At 49.0% G+C, this 21,778-nt stretch overlaps 1 protein-coding gene across 1 annotated transcript in view; it reads left to right on the forward strand.

The window, feature by feature from the left end:
* Nucleotides 1-21,778, forward strand: part of SMG1 (SMG1 nonsense mediated mRNA decay associated PI3K related kinase) — a 1,471,505-nt gene that overhangs the window by 274,933 nt on the left and 1,174,794 nt on the right. Inside the window, exons 13-14 of the mRNA XM_085628855.1 lie at nucleotides 1,365-1,634; nucleotides 2,038-2,168. Coding sequence (XP_085484981.1) covers nucleotides 1,365-1,634; nucleotides 2,038-2,168 — 401 coding nt within the window. The remainder of the gene's footprint in view (nucleotides 1-1,364; nucleotides 1,635-2,037; nucleotides 2,169-21,778) is intronic.

Below are 21,778 nucleotides of genomic sequence, written 5' to 3' on the forward strand. Positions count from 1 at the left end.
AAGTTTCTCTTTCTTCCCATTATTAAAATATTTTCTGTTGCGAGTAAGGTTTATTCGGATACCAGAATGACACTTTTGCTATTAGATGAGTGGTGTGTATAACCTGATCGTACATTCCAATTTTACATCACTACTGAAAAATTACAATAAAAAGGAATATTTATTTTTACTACAGCTCTGCCCTCCCCTTTAGCTTCAAATTACATTTTCTTGTGAAACCTTGTGAACTTCTCCATGGTGGTATTTTATTCCAAGTTTACTTGTTTATAGGTGAATTTGGAAAACCTGCCCACACTGTTACCGTGACCGAGGCTGTCCTACAGAATGTTTTAATATTGTGAAACCAGGAAAGATGGGAAATGTTTGTCATGTTTGTTGTCAGTATAGACCTAATGGTGTGTAAACCATGTATTGTTTAAGAACCATTGTATTTATTAAGAAAGGCATCTGAATACCAACTTGAGACCTGGATCTGTAACTGTTTGATACAAACTGAACTGCCTTACTTCCTAATCGATCTCTTTGCTACCTTTTACTCCATGAAAATTCTCAACATGGCCACCCATAGCAGGTACCGCCACTCTTGTCGCCCCCAGTATAACGTTCATTTGCCCCTTCCTTCACAGCCAGGTGTCTGACTCCCTGGACACATACGATAGTGTGTGTATTCCTCAACCTAATCCTGCCTCATCCACAGCTATTTGAAGATCTTTCTCGCAAATGCATGTTACACATTTTACTACCACTACACTGAGTCAGAATAAAATCCTTTCACCACCTCCTATCTCTTCACTTGTACCTTTCAGTTGCCACATGAACAGCGGTATTACTCAACAGGATTGATGCCAACTGCACGGTGAACATTTTTCCGACTGTGGCCTTTTGACTGTTACATCGCATTGTTATACTTGTGCCTTCTTATCTGCATCCAATTCTACTTTGATTAGTCATTATCTGCATAATTGCTTTAAAAGAAATTCCCTAACCTACATACAGTATTGTTTAAATGCTCATTAGTTTTGTACATTAGTCTTTTCCAACTTAGTTTGCCCAAATGTTTTCCTGCAATAGGAGTTGAGCCTTCTGTCTAGTACTGAAACCCTTTAATCAATGCTATTTCACTGGTGTTTATTTTATCTGCTGCGCGCTATTTGTTTTGATGTAAAGGATGATTACATTTTTTTATATTGGCTGTTACAGCAAGCCTTCTTAAATTAAGTTTACTTTAATGTATCCTTGTGTGCTTTTTCGTATTATATAAAAAATAAAACTCAAAGTGGGGGGAAAAAAGCAGTAAAACCAATGTTTTGCTTTATAGTATTATAATCAGCATATTTATTTTTTCTAACTTTTTCCTGATCCAGGTTGTTGCAGCAGCCCATTCTCTTTATCAAGCTGTTCTGAGCCTGAAAAACATTCCTGTGTTAGAGACTGCTTACAAGTTGATTTTGGGAGAAATGACATGTGGCCTCAACAATCTACTGGTGTGCCTCAAACTTCCAGAGACCTGCTCTGAAATCCAGCATGATGCTTTTAAGGACCATACAATTAGCGTGGATAATGCAACATTCATAGTTATTTTTGATCTAAGCGTATTGACAACAATTGGAAATGCGAAGAATTCCCTGATTGGAGTAGGTGTTTAACTCTGCTGTTAATGAAATTATGAAGAAATATGTTTTGTAAATCTTACTATAATTCCATTACTATTTGGGCTAGTGGTAATCATTATTTAAGATAGTGTTTTTTTTCTTCTGGTAAAGCCTTTTATGATGTGCTACAAGTGCCTTTAGGGAGGGGAGCAAGAATATTTGCTATTGCATGATTTTTGAAGTTGTATTCTAAACGAAGAAGCCCTCCCAAGTAATCACTGGTTGATCTGCTACGATTTAGATTCTGCTTACCCTGATAAGTCTCACTTCTCTGATAATGTAGCAAAAACAAATTCTCAACTTTGATTGAAGATGCATAAGATCTTACCACACATTTTTGAACGTCTGTTTTTTTTTCTTCTCTTTTTTACCTATATTTCTATAGATGTGGGCACTCTCTCCTACAGTGTTTGCATTACTGAGTAAGAATTTGATGGTCGTGCACGGAGACATAGCAGTGCACTATCCCGCTGTGCAGTATGCGGTACTCTACACGTTATATTCACATTGCACCAGGTATGAAGAACTTATTGGGTTTTGTATTTTCTCGTTAATGCTTTTATGTGCATTTAGCATTTCCATTAAAGAGAAATACTAATTTTAATCTTAGTTAAAAAAGAAAATTGTAAAATCTGGCATACTTGTTCAAAAAAATCATAGGTTCTTTATTTATTCAAATTCATATAAAGCGTAAACGCAGTTCATAAAACATTGCACCACAATAAAATTGTTAAAGGTAAAAGGTAATAATAAAAGAGTGAACATAGGTTTGTGTGGCCAGTAGTCTACTATCAATCTATAGATAGTTTAATGAGAGACCTTAGCTTCTAATGTTCACTATTAATGCTATTAGAGGGCATGTTTGTATGTTGTGTTGTGTACAAGAAAAGATTTAGAAAAAATCAACATACAGTTATAACAGCACTGTAAGCAAAAATGCGTGAACAACCCGAATTGGACTTGGTGCTTAATTGTGTAAGTGACAATGTGTAGTCAGCGGACAAAAACAGCGCAAGGTGCGAATGTGAGCAAGTATGTACAGTGAATACGGTGGTTCCAAACCAAGATTTACAAATGGGAGGAAAAATGACATTTTTGTTGAACCACCAATGCTGCACCTTTAGTGGCGCTGAGGAGTCGACGACGTTTCGATCCAATTACTCAGAATCATCATCAGGACAGGGTTGTATCATTTGGTCGGTGCTGTATAAGGAGGTAATGGAGAAAGGTCGGGGATTAGAAGAAGAGGGGATGGGAACGTGAGGTGGGGCAGGTGGAGCTGGCGGTGAGGGTGAGTGGGCACTGAGGCTGGGTGACGGCCCGGACCGGTGAATTGGTGCGTGAAGACTTAGTAAAAAAAATGGCTCGGTGTAGGGATGCAGTGTCAAGGACCTGAGCTGTGATTCTAAGGTGTGGGGGGGATGGCCAGGTGGCCATGGCCGTTACGCGGTGGCTATGGTTGCACGGCGCCATAGATTATGGAATTTAAGGGGACTAGAGGCTAGGTATCAGGTGGTGAAATAAGCTAGAGTGTGAAAGGTGATGACTAGATCCCAGGTTGCAAGCGGTATCTGGGAAGGCTGACTATGCGGTCAAGGGCGTGTTGAAGTATTGGATTAAGAGGGGAGGCGTGAGTCCAAACAAAAACCAAGACACTGCAGGAGTAGCGTGATGCGCCGGCGCAGTCTGGTATCCGGCGTGTCCAGGCAAACCTGAGGGAGGGGTGGGAAAGACAGCGTGAGGTTGGGACGAGGCTAAAGGAGGAAGTAGGTGGGGGTGCGGGGTTGTGCGCTAAGCGAGCTGAACGTTACCTTGGTGAGGCATGTATCCAAGGTATGAAGAAATCAGAGGGCGGTGTCATGGAGGAGCATCGGCGGGGGTAACCGCTTCTATGCGTATGCGCTGTACGGAGGGAAATAGGTGGGATTAGAGGTGGCAAGTAAACGTGTCAGTCGAAATGGCCACGAACCCGATGGGGATTACCTTGGCAGCGGAGGGATGAATCAATCGATGTAGGACCCCTACTCTCGTGTGCGGTGTGCCGGCGCTTCAATCAATGAGAACCGCCACGTTTGTGTGCGGCTTGCCAGTGCTGGTGGGTTGGAGAATCATAGAAAAGACTTCCGGGTCTGACTAAGTCACAGTGAGGCGTGTACGTGATGGGAGGGGTTGGAGTGATGTGGAGGGTGACGGGGAGAAGGGGAGGGGAAAGGAAGGAAACTGAAGCTTTCAGGTCTGGGACAGCAGATGGATGGTGCTATACAGTTAGATATGTATCATGTAAGCAGTTTACAGGGATAACATTCAGTTTAGAAAACATGAATCACAGGAATAATGCCTGGAGGGGTAATTACAAAAGGGGGCCGAGGAGAATATATATGACATATTAGTCAGGTGCCATGAAACACAATGATGGCGCCCTGAGCGGCGAATACAAGGATTGTAACAAGAGGGCCATACTGGGTGATTTATTTTGTCAACAGTTAAAGAGATGGATGGGTACAGTGGATGTGAAGGGCAGTAGGACAGGTCATGAAAGAGCTCCTGGTAAGCGGACAGGGGGAGCCAGGGGGCAGTGTGTGCTGAAAATAGTTCAGAGAAAGTTAGTAGAGGGCGGATTAAAGAAGAATGGTAGTGTTCCATTCGTCAGTTGTGTTCAAGCCGGAGTTTACTGAGTCACAAAGGGTGATCCATTTACATTCACATTTATTGAGGAGGGCTTTGATGTCGCCACCCCTGATCGGTAGAGTTGGTTGGTCTCTCACTTGCCAGGTGATGTCTGTCTCGCAGTGATTCTTCTCGATGTAGTGTGCCACCAATGGTGCTGTGAGGACTTTGCAGTGAATCCTGTTTGTGTGTTGAATTGGGCGTTGTTTAGCCATTTGAGTGGTTTGGCCGATGTAAATGAGGTCGCAGGGGCAACGGATGGCATAAATGACGTTCTTTGATCTACAGTTAGTGTGGGTTTTGAGCTTGTAGATTTTGTTGTTGGTTTTGAATTCTTTAGTGTTCAGAGTAAGATCACATACGGCACAGGATTGGCATTTATAGTGTCCAAAAACCAGGGGGAGACCCCAGGCCGCAGTGATTGTGTTCTTGGCTGTCGTGTTGGTGGGCCAGGTGATGGCATGTACCAGATGTGCGTCCAGATTGTTTGTGTTGGTACGAGAAGAGAGGAGGTTCTCTGAATGATTCAAATGTTCGCAGTATCGGCCAGTTGTGTTTAATAATCCTACCAACTTTGTTGCTGCAGGGACTGAACTTGGAGACAAATGGGATCCTGGTCATGATTTTCTTCGGTTGAGGTGTGAGGAGCTGTTCACGATGGCAGTACCAGGCTCGGTAGCGCGCTCTTGTCACTAGACGTTTAGGATATCCCCTCACAGTGAGTTTTTTGATGAGGATGTCTGATTCCCTGAAAAAATCTTTGCGCCATTTACAGTTTCTTCGGATCCGCAAGATTTGGCCGTATGGTAGGCCATCCCGGAGTCCTCGGGGTGGTAGCTTGTGTACTGCAGGAGGGTGTTTCTTTCTGTTGGTTTGCGGTAAAGGCAAGTCCAGATTTTGTCCTCTTCAGCATGTATAACGACATCTAGGAATAGGTCATTCGGTTTGGAGTCACAGGTAAATGTGAGATGGTTTTGGGATTGGTTGAGCCATGTGATAAATGGGTTGAGAGTCTGTGTTGTGCCTTTCCACAGTACCAGAATATTGTCAATGTAGCGTCGCTAGAGAGAAATGTGGCTGAGAAAGGGGTTGTTGGTGTTGAGAATGTGCGTTTTTTCGAGGTTTGTACAGAGTTCTAGGTTCTAGGTTAATCAGTCCAAAGAGATTGAGACCTTTGTCTGAAATCTATATTGAATGTCAACCAGGATGGTGTTCTACTCCGCTCATGACTAGATTCTAAACACAAAAGTTCATTATCACATTCACGTGGTCCAAAGTGACATGGTTGGACAGTTTCAGATATCCTGTTTTCTTAAAGGTCAAATCAAAGAACCAAGGTTTGGATCAGGGGCACTAAAATATCAGTTTACCTCTACTAACCCACAAAATCTCATTTGAGCTCCATTCCCTTTTCAGCTTCTCAAATGTTCACTATCTATCCTCCTAATATGATGGGTCTGTATCTACCATAGTGAACAACCTTGCTCCATAGGATTTTAGAGACCTGAAGAATGGAGCAAACTTATGTGGGCACGGTTCTTCACATATTTTGTGCCATAAACCTATATAGTTGAGCAAAGTTTCATGTACTCTTCACTAGTTTACAGTGGCCCAGGGTGTTCTCGGTGGAATGGAGTTGCCATTAACTTGCTCCCAATGTGAGTGACCTAGTCTAATACATCTGTTATATATTGCTTAGTCATTGGCAACTCAACATTATAAGTTTTCTTGTTTTTGTTCTTCTCAAACAATCATATTGAAAGTTTGAAGGAAGCTCGCTTTTGATGTGGTAGTGCTAATGTAAGGGCACACCATGCAAAAAGTACAGACCACCCTAATTGGTTTGCAGGGCCTAAGTTAATAATCCCAAGTGCTCTATTTATGGCAGTGTGGTTAAGCAACTTAGGCTTATCAGATATCAGAGGGTAGTGTTAAGCATTTGTTGTACACAAAGAATCAATAAATTAGACACACACTGAAGTAAAAATTTAAGACCAATTTAGAAAAATCAAACAGATCTTTATATATTTTTAGACACCAAGCTCATCGAAATCCGGTACGTACTTTCAGAGTTACAGATTTTTATAGAAAAACAGTCAAATAACGGCTTCGAGGGATGAGCATTGAATGGGGCAATATCCTATGGGAGAACCATACACTACATACAAATATTTGCGAGCGGTTTTGAGGGTGCCTTTTCGGACTTAAGGTGCTTAGGGGACAAGCTCCAAGAAACCACCAGCTGTTTGGTTTTACCTGCCCTGTTGAGTCCAGGTGCAGAGGTGCTGGTTGCGTTGGTAGCCTCGAGTGCTACACAGTAAAGTCAATGGCAAAAGTACCTGAAAAAGAAAGGCTGCAAGGGGGGACTTGGGGACACGTCTGGCAGAACCCAAAGGGTGGCTCTGCTTTTGAGGGTCTCTGGAGCACAGGGACACAGCTGGTTTACGTGACTTCGGGCTAACAGGCTCGGGTGCAGAGTTGTTTTGTCCGGCGAGTCGCTTAGCTTTGACTACCTGGAGGAGGAGAGAAAACAGGACAGCTGGACCTCTCTGGATAAAGATTGTATGGATCCTGAAGTCCCTCGATGACGGGTCTGTGTGGAGTAGACGGTGCCCAGACTTGACACACAACAAGCCTTGGTAGGTGCAAGGGCTCTGGTACCCAGGGTATTGGTGCTGAGAGGCTCCAGAAGGGATCGGCGGATTGAGACTTGGCGAGACCAGCTGGGCTGGCCTGCTGGACTCATGACAACCCCTTCCTGGTGAGTTGCTTCCTCAGTGGACCCAATGGCCAGCAAGACTAAGTACTAGATCGGTGCAGTAGGTGCCTACAGATGCATGTAGATGGATCCTCCACCCCAAGAGAGATGCTGCTTGATTGTTGAAGGTAAGAACAGTCCTTCAAGGGTTTGGGGATGCTGTTCAGTTTCTAGACTAGTCGGTCTTTGTGATTGTCATGGTGCAAGCAACCAGACTGGGTTTGGCGCCAATTCATTGCAGGACCTCTGTTCTCATGACTTCGGCTCTTCTTTGTCCTCCCTTTGATTCTCAGTTGACTAATATGAATCCTTATGTCAGGGGGACCCCTTAATCCGGAGTTTGGGGGCATTTGAGGGGGGGGGGGTGTAGGGTAGTAGCCAATGGGCTACTTGCACCTGGAGTGACTACACCCCTTATGGGACCACTGCCTGGGGAGAGTGGGAATAAACCTGACTCAGAGTTCCTAGTTTCACCAAATTCAAAATGGTGAAACCCTTCCTTTGCTGTCGACTTCAGGTGTGTGCAGCATCAAAGTCTGACACGCCTCCTGACCGCCTGCTCTGGTGCCAGATGGGCCACCGGGCAGAGAGGTTCACGTTTCCCAGGTCTGGGGGGGGAAGCCATTGTCGCATATCTAAGGCGGCAGAGGCTTTGTTTATGAACTCGGAGCGCTCCGCTCTCCTACAGGGATTTATAAACTCATCTGTGATAACAGGCTGGATGATACCATTCAGCCAGCACACTAGAGGACTAGTATGTTTTCAAGGTGCTCTCTGTAAGAAACTGGCTCTATATATACTGCACCAAAGTGAGGTACAGTGTGTATAGAGTCCAAGAGTCTTCAGAGGTTTGGCAGAGGTTAAAGTTAGATAGAACCTTACTCTCTAAAGTGGTAGCTTGGTCGAGCAGTAAGGCAGTATCAGAGGATCGTGTTAAGCATTTGATGTACACACTCGGTCAGCAAATTAATTCACACACTCAAGAACTGAACTCTAGGCCAATGGTTTTGTATAACAAATATACTGTGGATTTATTTCTAGAACCAAGCAAGCCTGGTACAGGTAAGCATATAAATACTTTGCAGTAGTAAATTAATTTTATGAACACAGTTCAAAATTGCAGTATAACTTGTACTGATTTTGGTTACAGTTTAAGTACAAAGTTTGCTACACATTGCAGGTATTGTACATTCGAATGAATGGGCTTTTTAAGTAAAATGTAGTTAATTACTTTTCAGATTGCTTTTACTAACACAGGGCTGGATCCTAGATTCAGCCCTGGGACATTTCCTGAAAACAGGTGAGTAAATGCGTTTTAGTTAGAGGTACGATTTTTAAAGAATATTATTGCATTTCAAAAGTTGACACTTGGAAACTTTTTCACATTGTATCACCAATGTTATCCTATGGGAGGAAATTCACTTAGCAGGTAAGTTATGTTATCTGAAAGAGACACGTTAGTGATAGATTCCTTACCTTAGAATATCCCCAGGCGTCAGACTGGATCCGGGAAGTTTTGCTAGCAGAACCCCTGCGCGTCCGTAGGTGGCGTCATAAGCGCCGAGATGGCGTCATGGAGACTACTTGGGCGCCACCCATGCGCGCTGACGTCAGTTCTTTCTTTTTCCGCGCCAGCAAGTGCAGATCCGTATAAAGCACGTTCCTTAGTCACTTTTTGACTACTCTTTTGAGACTTTTGTCTCCCCCATTTTTCTCATTGTGCACGTAGGGATGCCTGGATTTAAATCTGGTGGGGCCTGCCGTCGCAATATGTCGGTGGCGAAACCCCACGATGTTTGCATCTACTGCCTGGAGACCGACCACGACTCCTGGTCCTGCCGGGACTGTCTGGCCATGGCCCCGAAGGCCTTGAGGGAGCGGCGCCGGAAACTACTGGAGGTCTGGCACTCGTCTCAGCGCCGTTCCAGGGACTGTTCCCGGGACTGCTCACGGCCCCGCAGTCGTCGCTCCTTGGGCTGCAAGTCTTCGCCCTCGGAATTTGGTAAGCGACGACATTTGAAGAAGTGTGTTCGCACTCCGACGGCCCTCCGTTGGTCCTCGGATGCGGACGAGGAGGACAGGGGTTCGGCCCCTGCGGCTCCTTTGGAGCCTGGGAGTCCCGCGGCCTACCCGCCTTACCCGGGTCAGTCAGCGACTTCCGAACAGGTGAAAGAATTAATTTTTTTAGGCCTCCGGCTCCCGCCAGCGCACCTTCCGGCCCCTCAGTCCCATGTCCAGGTCCTGTTGTGCCATCGGCGGATCCAGCTTCGGCGCCACGGTATCCTACGCCGTTGGCTCCGGTCCCAGTTCCATGAGGTCCGGCTCTTCCGGCTCCGGCCCCAGCGCCGCAGTGGGTGCCTTTCGTTCCGCCATTGACCCGGTCCCAGGACCATTTCGTTCCTGCCTGGGATCCGCATTGGGAGACGGCGCCGGCCTGACCCGCGCTGTTCATGGCGCCTTTTCAGACGCTGTATGTCCCTGCTCCGGCTCTACCGCCGCGGCAGGTTCCTCCTGCAATGGAGGGGAAGGATGACTGGGAGGGGTCCGAGGACCCTCTTGCCCATCAGTGTGACTCTGAGCAGGACTGGGTGGACGATCTGGAGTACCTCGATGTCTCTTCTGACCCGGGGTTTGCCTCTCCCCCGCTTACCATGAAGGAGGGTACTTCCTACACAATGGTGCTCCGTCGGGCTGCTGAGTTCCTCAACTTCGATCTTCCTACAGTGGCCCTCAAAACTAATTTCCTCACTGAGGTGCTCCAGCCGGCATCTACTTCGTCGGAGCCCCTGCTTCCCTTCAACGACGCCCTCCTGACGTCCTGTTGGGCACTTGGTCGCAGCCGGCCACGTGGGCCCCTGTGGATAAGAATGTCGCCAGGCGTCACCGCCTGGTGACCCTGCGTTTCTGACCACTCATCCCACGCCTGAGAGTCTGGTCAGCCAAGCCTCGACATCGCAGAGTGCCTTTCCCACGGCTCCGCCGGATAAGGACCCTAAGAAGCTGGAACAGTTCGGTAAGCGGTGGTTCTCTTCGGCCAGCTTAGGGCTGCGGTCGGTGAACAACGCTTGCATATTGGGCCGCTATTACCACGCGGTGTGGGATACGGTTGCTCAGGTGTTACCTCAGTGTCCTGACGAGGTCCATGCTGTGCTTTCCCAGGCGGTTGCTGAGGGTAAGGATGCGGCTAAGTTCGCCATTCGGTGTTGTTTGGACACCTCTGACTCGTTGGGCAGGGCGATTTCTACAACTGTGGCGTTTCGTCGCCACGCCTGGTTGAGATCTGGCGGGTTCTCGCCAGATGTCCAAAGCTCGCTCATGGACATGCCCTTTGATGGCACTAGCCTGTTTGGCGATAAAGCCGACATTGCACTGGAGCGTTTTAAGGACTCGCGGGCCACGGCCAAGTCCTTGGGTCTTTCCACGAAGAGTCCAGCCACTCCTGCTTTTCGTTCCTTTCGTGGCCAATGCAGGGGCACCCAGGCAAATTCCTTCAGCAGGCCTGTGCAGAACCAGCCTCGCCGCGGCTTCAGCAGGGGCGGCTCTGGGAATCACCTCCCCCACTGGCACACTATCACATCGGATAAGTGGGTGTTGCAGATCATCCGCAAGGGTTACTCCCTTCCCTTTCAGTCCACCCCTCCAGCCATGCCACCTCGGTACCACCGCATGTCAGGAGAACACTTGGCGACTCTCCAGCAGGAAAATGCTGCCCTCTTGGCCGAGGGGACCATTGAGTGCGTTCCTGGGCCAGAAGTAGGGAGTGGTTGTTATTCCCACTACTTTCTGGTCCCCAAGAAGGACAAAGGGGGGTCTGCGTCCCATCTTGGACCTCTGGGACGTCAACCGCTTCCTCCGGAAGGAGAAGTTCAAAATGCTGACTCTAGCTCAGATCTTGGCTGCCCTCGACCCTGGAGACTGGATGGTAGCGTTGGATTTGCAGGACGCATATTTTCACATCCCCATCCTGCCGGCCCACCGGCAGTACCTGCGGTTCATGGTAGGCCCGGAGCATTTTCAGTTTGCCGTGCTCCCCTTTGGCCTTACCAGCGCACCTCGGGTGTTCACGAAGGGGATGGTGGTGGTCGCAGCTCATCTGCGCAGGTCGGGGGTGTCCGTCTTCCCCTACCTAGACGACTGGTTGTTGAAGGTGGGCTCGCCCCAGGCTGTCGTCAACCACCTTCAGACTACGGCCGACCTCCTGCATTTGCTGGGGTTCTCCATCAACGTGTCGAAGTCGCACCTGAGTCCCTCTCAGAAGCTCCCCTTCATTGGAGCGGTTCTGGATTCGACGCTGTTTCGGGTTTATCCTCCCGAGCAGCAAGTCTGGGATATTCAGGCTATGATTCCGATATTTCAGCCTCTGTCCTGGGTTTCAGTCAGGATGACCCTCCGGCTTCTGGTCCGGATGGCCTCCTGCATCCTGCTGGTGACACATACCAGATGGCATATGCGGGCTCTGCAGTGGGACCTGAAGTTCCAGTGGGCGCAGCATCGGGGCAACCTGTCCGATCATGTCCAGATCTCGGAGGGCACTGCACGGCAATTGCAGTGGTGGCTCACGAATCGCCATTGGGTCAATGGCAGATCCCTCTCCCTTCCCCAACCGGAGCATACAGTAGCGACGGATGCGTCCCTCCTGGGATGGGGAAAGGCGGAGATCAGAGGCCTCTGGTCTCCGGCGGAGTCCTGGCTCCATATCAATCTGTTGGAGCTTCGGGCGATCCGCCTTGCACTGAAGGCATTCCTTCCCTCTGTCCGGGGAAGTGTGGTGCAGGTGTTCACGGACAACACCACCGCCATGTGGTATTGCAACAAACAGGGCGGGGTGGGGTCCTGGACCCTATGTCAGGAAGCTCTGCGCCTCTGGACATGGCTGGAACATCAGGGCATTACCTTGGTGATTCAACACCTGGCAGGTTCTCTGAACGCCAGGGTGGACAAACTCAGCTGCCGGTGCTTGATGGATGAAGGGCTGCAGCACTCATTGTGCCACCCTCCGAGGCCCTGTACCCTTACACACACACACTGCCCTTGCAGGCTGAGTGTCTGGGTGCAGGACAAAACAAAGAGTCGACATGGCACACATCACTGTGTACCATGCCCATCACCTACACTGCCAAGGCATATGTCAGCCACCCCTCTAGCTGGGTGCATTACGCCTATGGTGTGGGCACAGGAGCAGGAGCCCTGTGCCCCTACAGTACCCGGGTCCATTCCTGGGCACTGTAAGTGCAGTGCTGTCATTTAAGAATACATGGTGCTGAGAGCTTGTCAAACACGAGCTCCACAGCACCATATTGGCAACACTGAAGCCTGGGAAGTTTGGTATCAAATATCTCTGCACATTGAACCCACACTGATGCCAGTGTAGGATTCAATGTACTAAGCACCCCAGAGGGCATCTTAGAAGATGCCCCCTTACAGCTAACTTACAATCCACGTCTGCTCTGAGGCTGCCCAGGCTGCCACACAGCAGACACGTTGCTGGACCCCTGGGTGGGAGAGCCCCTGCTCTCCCGGGCCTGCAACAATGCACATCCTGGGTGAGGTGAGAAATCTCCTCCCCCAGGATGAGCAAAGGGAAGCTTCAAAGGCATGCCGCCATTTGGAGTTTCCCCAGGCCACTGCAACCCCCCACTCTGGCGGGAAGCTTGGCCGGAAACCCCATACAAGGACAGGGGATGTGCCAGCCTGCCCACCCCACCCCTCAGGTGGGGGAGGCGAGGTGAAGCACATCTCCGGGCTCTCGCCATCTTGAAGATGGGAGGCCCTACCCTATCAGGATTAGGCTACTGCCCCCCTCCCACAGGAGAGAGGCAGGATAGGGGGTGTACCCACCCCAGGACAAGGACCCATTGGTCCCTGGCCTTCACCTACCTGTAACGCCCCTAAATCTAGTATTTAGGGGCACCCTGAACCTTCCTTCCTTAGATTCCAGATAGAAAACGACAAGAAGAGCAAGAAGAACAAAGACCTGCCCTGCAGCTGCTAAAAAGAGAAGAAGACACCAACTGCTTTGGCCCCAGCCCTACCGGCCTGTCGACTCTCGAACCTGCACCAGCGCGGCATCCCTCGTGGCCAGCAACCTCACCAACCCCAGAGGACCTGGCTACCTTTTAGCTCTAAGCCCCTGGGACTCCCACGAGTAGAGGCTCTACTCAAGAAACCTATTTGCTATCCCTGGCACCAGCCCGGGACCGCGGACCCAACACACTCTGCACCAGCCAAGCCTGGCCAGTGCCGGAGTGGACAAAGACCCAGAGGACGACCCCACGGCGACTGTGACCCAGAGTCCGGCACCCAAGGACCCCCCTCGACATCCCGGAAGAAGCCTGCAGCATCAGAACCAAGTGCCACCCCAGCCGCGATCAACCAGAGGTTAAGATTCCTGACGTCAAAAGGCACCCCTGCACCCGGCGCCCTGCGGCCCCCTGTGCCCAATCCCGGGGTACCCACCTAACCTACAACTACCCAACTTACCTCTCGAAGTGGTGGTGGCACCTGAAACATCCTCGTCCCCGAGCCTGCAGCCTCTTTCCAAACCGGAACATTCCCATTGATTTCCATTGAGCGCCCTAAGGCTCAAAAGCACCCTGCACCCAGCCGCCCGAGTGGCCCTGGCAGTGCCCTCTCTACACTAACCTACTTCCCCACTTGCCCTGAGTAAGTGACCAGGAGCCCAGCTCATAGGATAACATTGGGCCCAACTCTCTCTGCACCCGGCCGTCCTGAAACCGCTGAGGGTGAACCAACTGTACCTACCTGACACTGGGGGACCCCTGAGTCCATGCCCGGAATTTCAACACTACCAGTCGAGTACTTACCCTTAAACCGCTAACTTCATTTTCCTCATAGGGTAACATTGACTGTCTTTTTCTTCAAAAATCTTCTAAGTGTGAACTTTTCAAAACTGCAAAAATTCACCAAAAATCAGCCAAGTGACAAAAACGAATTTACTCACCTGCTCCTAGGTGAGCTCCCAGTGCTGGATCTTGGTGCCCAGCCCTGACCCTGAAAAGTGTTCACAACTATACTTACCTCTAACTCATTTTTCTCCCATAGGAATCCATTGTCTGCTTTTCTGTGAAATTTCTTCTAAGTGTCTATTTTTGCAAATTTGAAATATTCTTTTAAAATCGTACCATTTCTGCAAACGAAATTACTTACCTGTTTTTGATAAGGACTCCAGTCCTGGGTCTAGGTACCCAGTCCTGGATTAGTAAAGTAACGATAAAGTACTCCACCTGCAATTTGAATTTCTTGCCATAGAGATCCATTGAATGTTTTCTTTGAAATATTTTCTAAGTGCTAACTTTTGAAATAGCTAAATATTATTTAAAAATCATTACAGTTATTAAGTCGACTTTCATCACTTGATTCTGAATACTGACCCCAGGCTGGTTCTAGGAGCCAGACCTGGAATTCCAAAAGTAATCTGAAAAGTAATTTATTACAAATAACCTGAATTTACCATTGAGCTCAATGCATTGTTATGTTTAGGAAATAGGATTGTTTATTGCAACCAACTGTGACTGTTTACACAAATTTATTGCTTAAAACAAAAGTATTTATATTCAACCTCTCATTCTGAGAAAGTATATTTTTACCCCCTTTGTGGTTTTAAAAATAAAACAAGCATATATTTTATATATGTAAACCATTGGCCTAGAGTTCAGTTATTGAGTGTGTGAAACCATTTGCTGACTGAGTGTGTACAACAGATGCTTTACACTGTCCTCTGGTACTGCCTTACTGCTCGACCAAGCTACCACTTTTGAGAGTAAGGTCATACCTAACTTTGACCTCTATCAGCCTCTGGGGGACTGTGGACTCTGTACACCCTGTACCTATTAGGGAACAGTATATACAGAGCCACTTTCTCACAACGAGCACTTTCAGTTTACCGTGCTCCCCTTCGGCCTCACCAGTGCCCCTCGGGTGTTCACGAAAGTGATGGCGGTGGTCGCAGCTCATCTGCGCAGATTAGGGGTTCCAGTTTTCCCCCCTACCTCGACGACTGGTGGGTGAAGGCGGGCTAGCCCCAGACGGTCGTCTCCCACCTCCAGACTGCGGCCGACCTCCTGCATTTGCTGGGGTTCTCCATCAACGTGCCGAAGTCACATCTGAGTCCCTCCCAGAAGCTCCTTTTCATCGGAGCGGTTCTGGACTCGGTGCAGTTTCGGGTCTATCCTCCCGAACAGCGGGTTCAGGATATTCAGGCTCTGATTCCGATCTTACAGCCTTTATCCCGGGTTTCGGTCAGGATGGTCCTACGGCTGCTGGGTCTGATGGCCTCCTGCATCCTGCTGGTACATCACGCCAGGTGGTGGATGCGGGCTCTGCAGTGGGACCTGAAGTTCCAGTGGGCTCAACATAAGGTCAACCTGTCCGACCACGTTTTGATCTCGGAGGGCACAGCAAGACAGTTGCAGTGGTGGCTCACGGACCGCGATTAAGTCTGTGGCAGATCCCTCTCCCTACCCCAACCGGAGCAAGTGGTGGTGACGGATGCGTCCCTCCTGGGAAGGGGGGGGCCACATGGGAGAGGCGGAGATCAAAGGCCTCTGGTCTCTGGCAGAGTCTCTGCTCCATAATCAACCTGTTGGAGCTGCGGCCGATCTGGCTTGCACTGAAGGCATTCCTTCCCTCTGTCTGGGGAAGTGTAGTGCAGGTGTTCACAGACAACACCTCCGCCATGTGGTATTGCAACAAACCGGGCGGGGTGGAGTCATGGACCCTTTGTCAGGAGGCTCTGCGCCTCTGGACATGGCTGGAATATCAGGGCATCACCCTGGTGGTTCAACACCTGGCGGGCTCTCTGAACACCAGGGCGGACAAACTCAGCTGCCGGTGCATGATGGTTCACGAATGGCGTCTGAATTTGGACGTGGCGCAAGGCCTCTTTCGTCAATAGGGAGAGCCTTGGTTAGATATATTCGCCACCGAAGAGAACACGCAATGTCATCAGTTCTGCGCGTTGGAGATTCCAAGGCGGCACTCGCTCTGAGACGCTTTTCGTCACGATTGGAGTTGCGGTCTGTTATACGCCTTTCCGCCTATACCACTTCTGCCCAGAGTGCTGAAGAAGATCAGGCGCGACCCGGCCCACGTCATCCTTGTGGCTCCGGATTGGGCACGAAGATACTGGTATCCCGAGCTACTCAGTCAGTCAATCGATCCCCCGATTTGACTGCCTCTTCAGGAGGACCTTCTGTCGCAGCCACCCAAACCTGTCCAGCCTCCACCTCCATGCGTGGAAATTAAGCGGCGGCAGTTGATGCCATTTGACTTGCCTCCTGAAGTCTGTGATTTCATTCTGGCAGCCAGGCGTCCCTGCACTAAAACAGTATACGCCTGCAGGAGGAACAAATTTGTGGCATGGTGCACAGCAAAGGCTGTGGATCCCCTTACCGCCCCTCTTTCTGAGGTTCTCCTCTTTCTTCTTTCCCTGGCCCAGCAGGGCTCTGCTCTGGGCACCATCAAAGGATACCTTTCAGCTGTTTCTGCCTTTTTACGGCTTCCTGGTCAGCCTTCTCTTTTCAAGTCCCCTGTTGTTGCTAGATTCTTAAAAGGCATTACTCACATGTTTCCTCCTGTCCCTTTCGTAATGCCTCAGTGGGACTTGAACCTTCTGTTAACCTATCTGATGTGCGCTCCTTTTGAGCCACTCCATAACTGACCTTCGTCTTCTGACTCTCAAGACTGCTTTCCTGGTTGCCATCACCTCTGCCGGAAGAGTGAGTGAGCTCCAGGCTCTTTCTTCTAAACCTCCTTTCCTCTCTGTCCATCCGGACAAGGTTGTTCTAAGGACTCGTCCTTCCTTTCTTCCTAAGGTGGTTACTGCCTTTCACATCGGCCAGTCTGTTACATTGCCCACCTTCTTTCCGCCTCCGCATCCCTCGAAAGAGGAAGAGAGGCTCCACCGTCTGGACCCAAAACATGCGCTTTCCTATCTGGACCGCACAAAACAGTTCCGGGTGTACGACCAACTCTTCGTTGGCTACGTGGGCACTAAGAAGGGGCGGGCAGTGCACAAGCGGACCATCTCTTGGCGGGTCGTTTTGTGCATTAAGGCCTGTTATTCCTTGGCTAAGAAGGATCCTTCTGTGGGGCTGAGGGCCCATTCCACTCTGGCCACAGCAGCTACTACTGCCTTGGGACAGGGAGTCCTTCTGCAGGACATTTGTCAGGCAGCAACGTGGGCCTCGCTGCACACGTTTGCCAAACATTACTGCCTGGACAGCCAAGTCCGGAGAGACTGCTTCTTTGGCCGTTCTGTACTCCAGGACTTCCTGGTGTGATCTTGGTTTGCAGACTCACCACCGGGGTTGGTATTGCTGGGGTATCTATTCTAAGGTGAGGAATCTAACTAACGTGTTTCTTTCAGATGAACAAGTTACTTACCTTCGGTAACGATATATCTGTAAGAAACATTAGTTAGTTAGATTCCTTACCGCCCCACCCATCCTCCCCATTCTGCAAACTGATATCTAGGGTTAAGGTCATTCCTTTCAGGGCCCTAGTTTTTTGCCACCAGTGTCGGTTTCTTGCATGGCTCTGCGTTCCTGGCGCGGAAAGCTATGTACAAGAACTGATGTCAGCGCGCGAGGGCGGCGTCTAAGTACTCAGTCATCCTGGCGATGCCGACGACGGACGCAGAGTCGCAGACGACGCCTACCGATGTGCAAGGATACTGCTGATGAAAAATGTTTCCGAATCCAGCCTGACGCCTGGGGATATTCTAAGGTAAGGAATCTAACTAATGTTTCTTACAGATATATCGTTACCAAAGGTAAGTAACTTGTTCTTTAGGGGCGTTACAGGTAGTTAAAGGGCAGGGACCAAATGGGTCCCTTCCCTGGGGTGGGTACACACCCTGTTCTGCCACTCTCCAGTGGGAGGGGGGCAGGAGCCTGTCCCTGGGTGGCGGAGTCCCCCCATCCTTAAGATGGCGGGGAGTCGAGGTTGTGCTTCACCTCTTCTCCCCCACCTGAGGGGGGGGGGGCTGGCAGAGGTGGGCTCACCTCTTTTCCTCACTTGTTTTTCCCCCCAGTTCTCCCGCCCAAAGTGGGGGATAGAACCAGTGGGGACCAGTTGCTGAAAGCAGCAAATGGTCTGGAGAGGCTCACGAAGGGGGCATGCTTTTGAAGCTTCTCCTTTGTGATCCCTGCCCATCCTGGGGTAGAAGGCTTGGCACCTTGTCCCAGGATGTGCATTGTTTCAGCCCCCAGAGAGCAGCAAGCTCTCGACCCAGGGGTCCAGAAACATGTCTGATGGTTGCAGCCTAAGCAGCCACTCAGGCAGGTCACTAGGAGTTGGTCGAATTTCAGGGGGCATCTCTAAGATGCCCTCTTTTGTGCATTTTACATTAAATCCCACACTGGCATCAGTGTGGGTTTAATGTGCTGAGAAGTTTGATACCAAACTTCCCAGTATTCAGTGCAGCCATTATGGTGCTGTGGAGTTTGTAATGACTAACTCCCAGCACCATATACTGTTAATGGCAGCACTGCACTTACAGTGCCCATGAATGGACTTGGGCACTTAGGGGTACAGGGCTCATGCACCTGTACCCTCTCCACTGGCATAGGGCACCCAGCTAGAGGGGTGACTGATGTATGTCAGGGCAGTGGTTTGTGGGCATGGCACACAGGGATGTGTGCCATGTCGTCTCTTCACTTTGTTCTGCACCAAGACACGCAGCCTGCAAAAGGCAGTGTGTGAGAGTGTCAGGGTACAGGGCCTCTAAGGTTGGCACAATAAGTGCTGCAGCTCTTAGAGGTCTTCCCTGGCCATTGTGCCCTGGGTACCTGTGGTATAATTTACCAGGGGCTGACCTGTGGCCAGAGATGCCAATTGGGTTAGTTGTGGGGAAAGAACACAGGCCCTGGGAACCTGATTGGCAGGGACCCAGGGCACACCAAGAAAAAGTGCATCAGTAGTCTGGCAAAAGTGGGGGGGGGGAGGGGTACTGCAACAGAAACCCACTTTCCTACACCCTCTGTGTGCATGTCATAATAAATCAAATACTTGGCTCAGTACAGATTAATTAAAACCAAACACCGTTGGTTTCAGTACAGCCATCATGTAGTTGGGTAACTCCCAATGACCAGTGCTCAGTACATGTCCTTAAGATGGCTGCCTGATCACTTGCAAGATCTAGTAATTGAACTAGACCTCAAATGTGCCTATCTGCTCGTTCAGACAGGTGTTTGCATATAATGTAATGTACCCTGCTTTAGGGCTTTAAGGCTTGCTGTAGTAATAACTTAGATGGTAGTATATGCAGTGTACTTTGACATGGCACACATGAAGTGTGCCGTGTCATGTTTTCAAAATGATTTCCATCATTTTACGCAACCTGTAATGGCAGGCTGCGTGCAGTTTTTGTGTAGATCCCTTTGTGTGGCATAATTCATGCTGCAACCCATAAGGTCTCTCTTTAGTACCCATACCCTCGGTACCAGGGGCACTATTTACTAGGGACTTAAAGGGGTGCTAAAGTCCTTGCCAATTTTGTTACAGTTAGACATGTACCTTATTTTAAGGGAAAAAGCACTGGGGGGGCTGGTTAGCAGGGACCGAGTGTACTTTCAGTCGAAAGCATCAGTACTAGGAGAAGAAGTGGGGGTGACCATGTCAAAAAGGGGCATTTTCCTACAAAGTTTCATCAATCTGATTAATTATGTTCCATAGAATTTTTTTGAGTGTACGATGAAAATAATACTGAACAAAGCATTTTATTTTAATTGTAAAATTCTAGTGTTGGACAAAGACATTAAATCACCCTGGATTATGTACCCTTTTGTTGTTTATTGGGTTGCTGTTGAGGCATGTAATGGCTGTTTTACCTTGTGCATGATATTTTGTAGACTGTTATTTAAGTGTTGTACTTAACATCTGTTGTAACCTTAACAGTAATTTCACCTTCCCTTTCTAATTAAGACGGGGACTCAGTGGTGTAGCACACAGCACAGTTTATTTTCATTGAACACTTTGGACTTCTCTGTGAGTCACATTATGTATTATTTACTTTAAAAATTGCTATTTTTGTCAGATCTTCAACCAGCCCCCCCCCCACCCCCACCCCCAAGACTCATGCTGCTGGTCTGTTGCCTCTGTAGGCATAGGGAACTTACTATAGGACCCTAGTGTATGGTACCCCGGGCTAATAAGTTAATTGTCACCAGTGGACTGCAGCACTCCTTGTGCCACCACTGTTGAGACAAAGAGAAAACACTGCTCTAGGTCTGCCATTGCAGCCTAGTCTGGCAGCTGCCAACCTGCCCACTCAACCTGGCAAAACAACCCTTTTGCTAATCAAAACCTACATTTGTAATATTGATAAGCCATCCCTAAAGAAGGCTCTATATGATCCCATAAAGGAGGGTGCTGATATTTAAAAGGACATTTTGAAAGTGCACTTACATATCCTGAAGGTAAAAGCTGGCAATTGTCATTTTTTTTACTGTGATAAGCTGATAGCCCCATTGATTATCTTGCAGAGCTTCTCTAACCCACATGCTAAGTGCTGACTTCCATTTTGGACCACCGAACATGGTACTTCAAGGTATCACACTTAATTGTTGCATTAAACGGCGTTATTGCTGGTGTCAGACTTAAGGCAAAGGTGACTTTAGAAAGTCACCACTTTCTTGCCCAGCCCTCTTGTAGCTCTTTTTGATGGTCTGCAGCTGTTGTCCATAAAGCTAACGGGCTGACCCTCGGCTAGGAATTGTGAAAAGCTCCAAGAAACAGGGAACATAGAGAACTGTTGTGGGAGGTGGTGTAACCTCCATTAGCAGGGTGATTACCGGGTGGTGACAACAGATGGTCCAGCATCAATGAAGCTACCGACTCATTGAAGTGCAGATAGAAGAAACACACTTTAGCGTGCCCATTCCTTTATGTGGGCAGACAGGTTGGCATCCACTCCAGAGGAGGAAACCCGGTTTTAGAACTGGTCTTGCAGGAGAAGTGGCTGCTTATGCAGGGTTCACCCTATGGGTGCGTCCAGAACTCCGCACCTGTGAAGAAGACCTGAGCCATCACTGATACAGGCAGAGGGGAGACTGGGATTGTTTTTAGGCCAAACCCCTGGAACTGATGTAAAGTGAGAATGGTTGCCCCATATGAACTGTCACCCATTGGCTAGTGAATCCTCCCCACCAGCAAACACGAAGATGGCATAAAACTGATACCTTTGATACTCAGTCCTCAGATCACTACTGGACTGAAAAGAAGACCACTGCACTGCTGCTCCCTGAACCCAGCAAAGTGTGGCTGCACTAAACACTGATCTGCACCTGCTTTACTGGAGGGGCCCTGTAGGAAAGAGCCCTCTATTGACATGGTTACCCCCACTTTTTACCTGGTATTTAATGCAGTTTTAACTGAAGTGCACTGGGTTCCTGCTAACCAGGTCCCCAGTACCCGTGCGCTTTCCCTAAAACAAGGTAATTATTCCCCACTTTGCAAGACCTTTAGCACCTCTGTAAGTCACTGGCAAATGGTAAGCCTGGTTCCTAGGGCATGGTTACTAAAGAGGGTCCCTACGGGTTGCAGCATGTATTGTGGGACCCTAAGGGGATCCACCACCAAGCTCATGCAGTCTCCATTTAAGGCTGCGTGAAATGGCGCAAACAAATGTGTAAGCATGGCACAAATGCCACACAGCCTGTGTGCCATGCTCACAGACACT

Source organism: Triturus cristatus, chromosome 10, assembly GCF_964204655.1.
Source record: "Triturus cristatus chromosome 10, aTriCri1.1, whole genome shotgun sequence".
Lineage (NCBI taxonomy): Eukaryota > Metazoa > Chordata > Amphibia > Caudata > Salamandridae > Triturus > Triturus cristatus.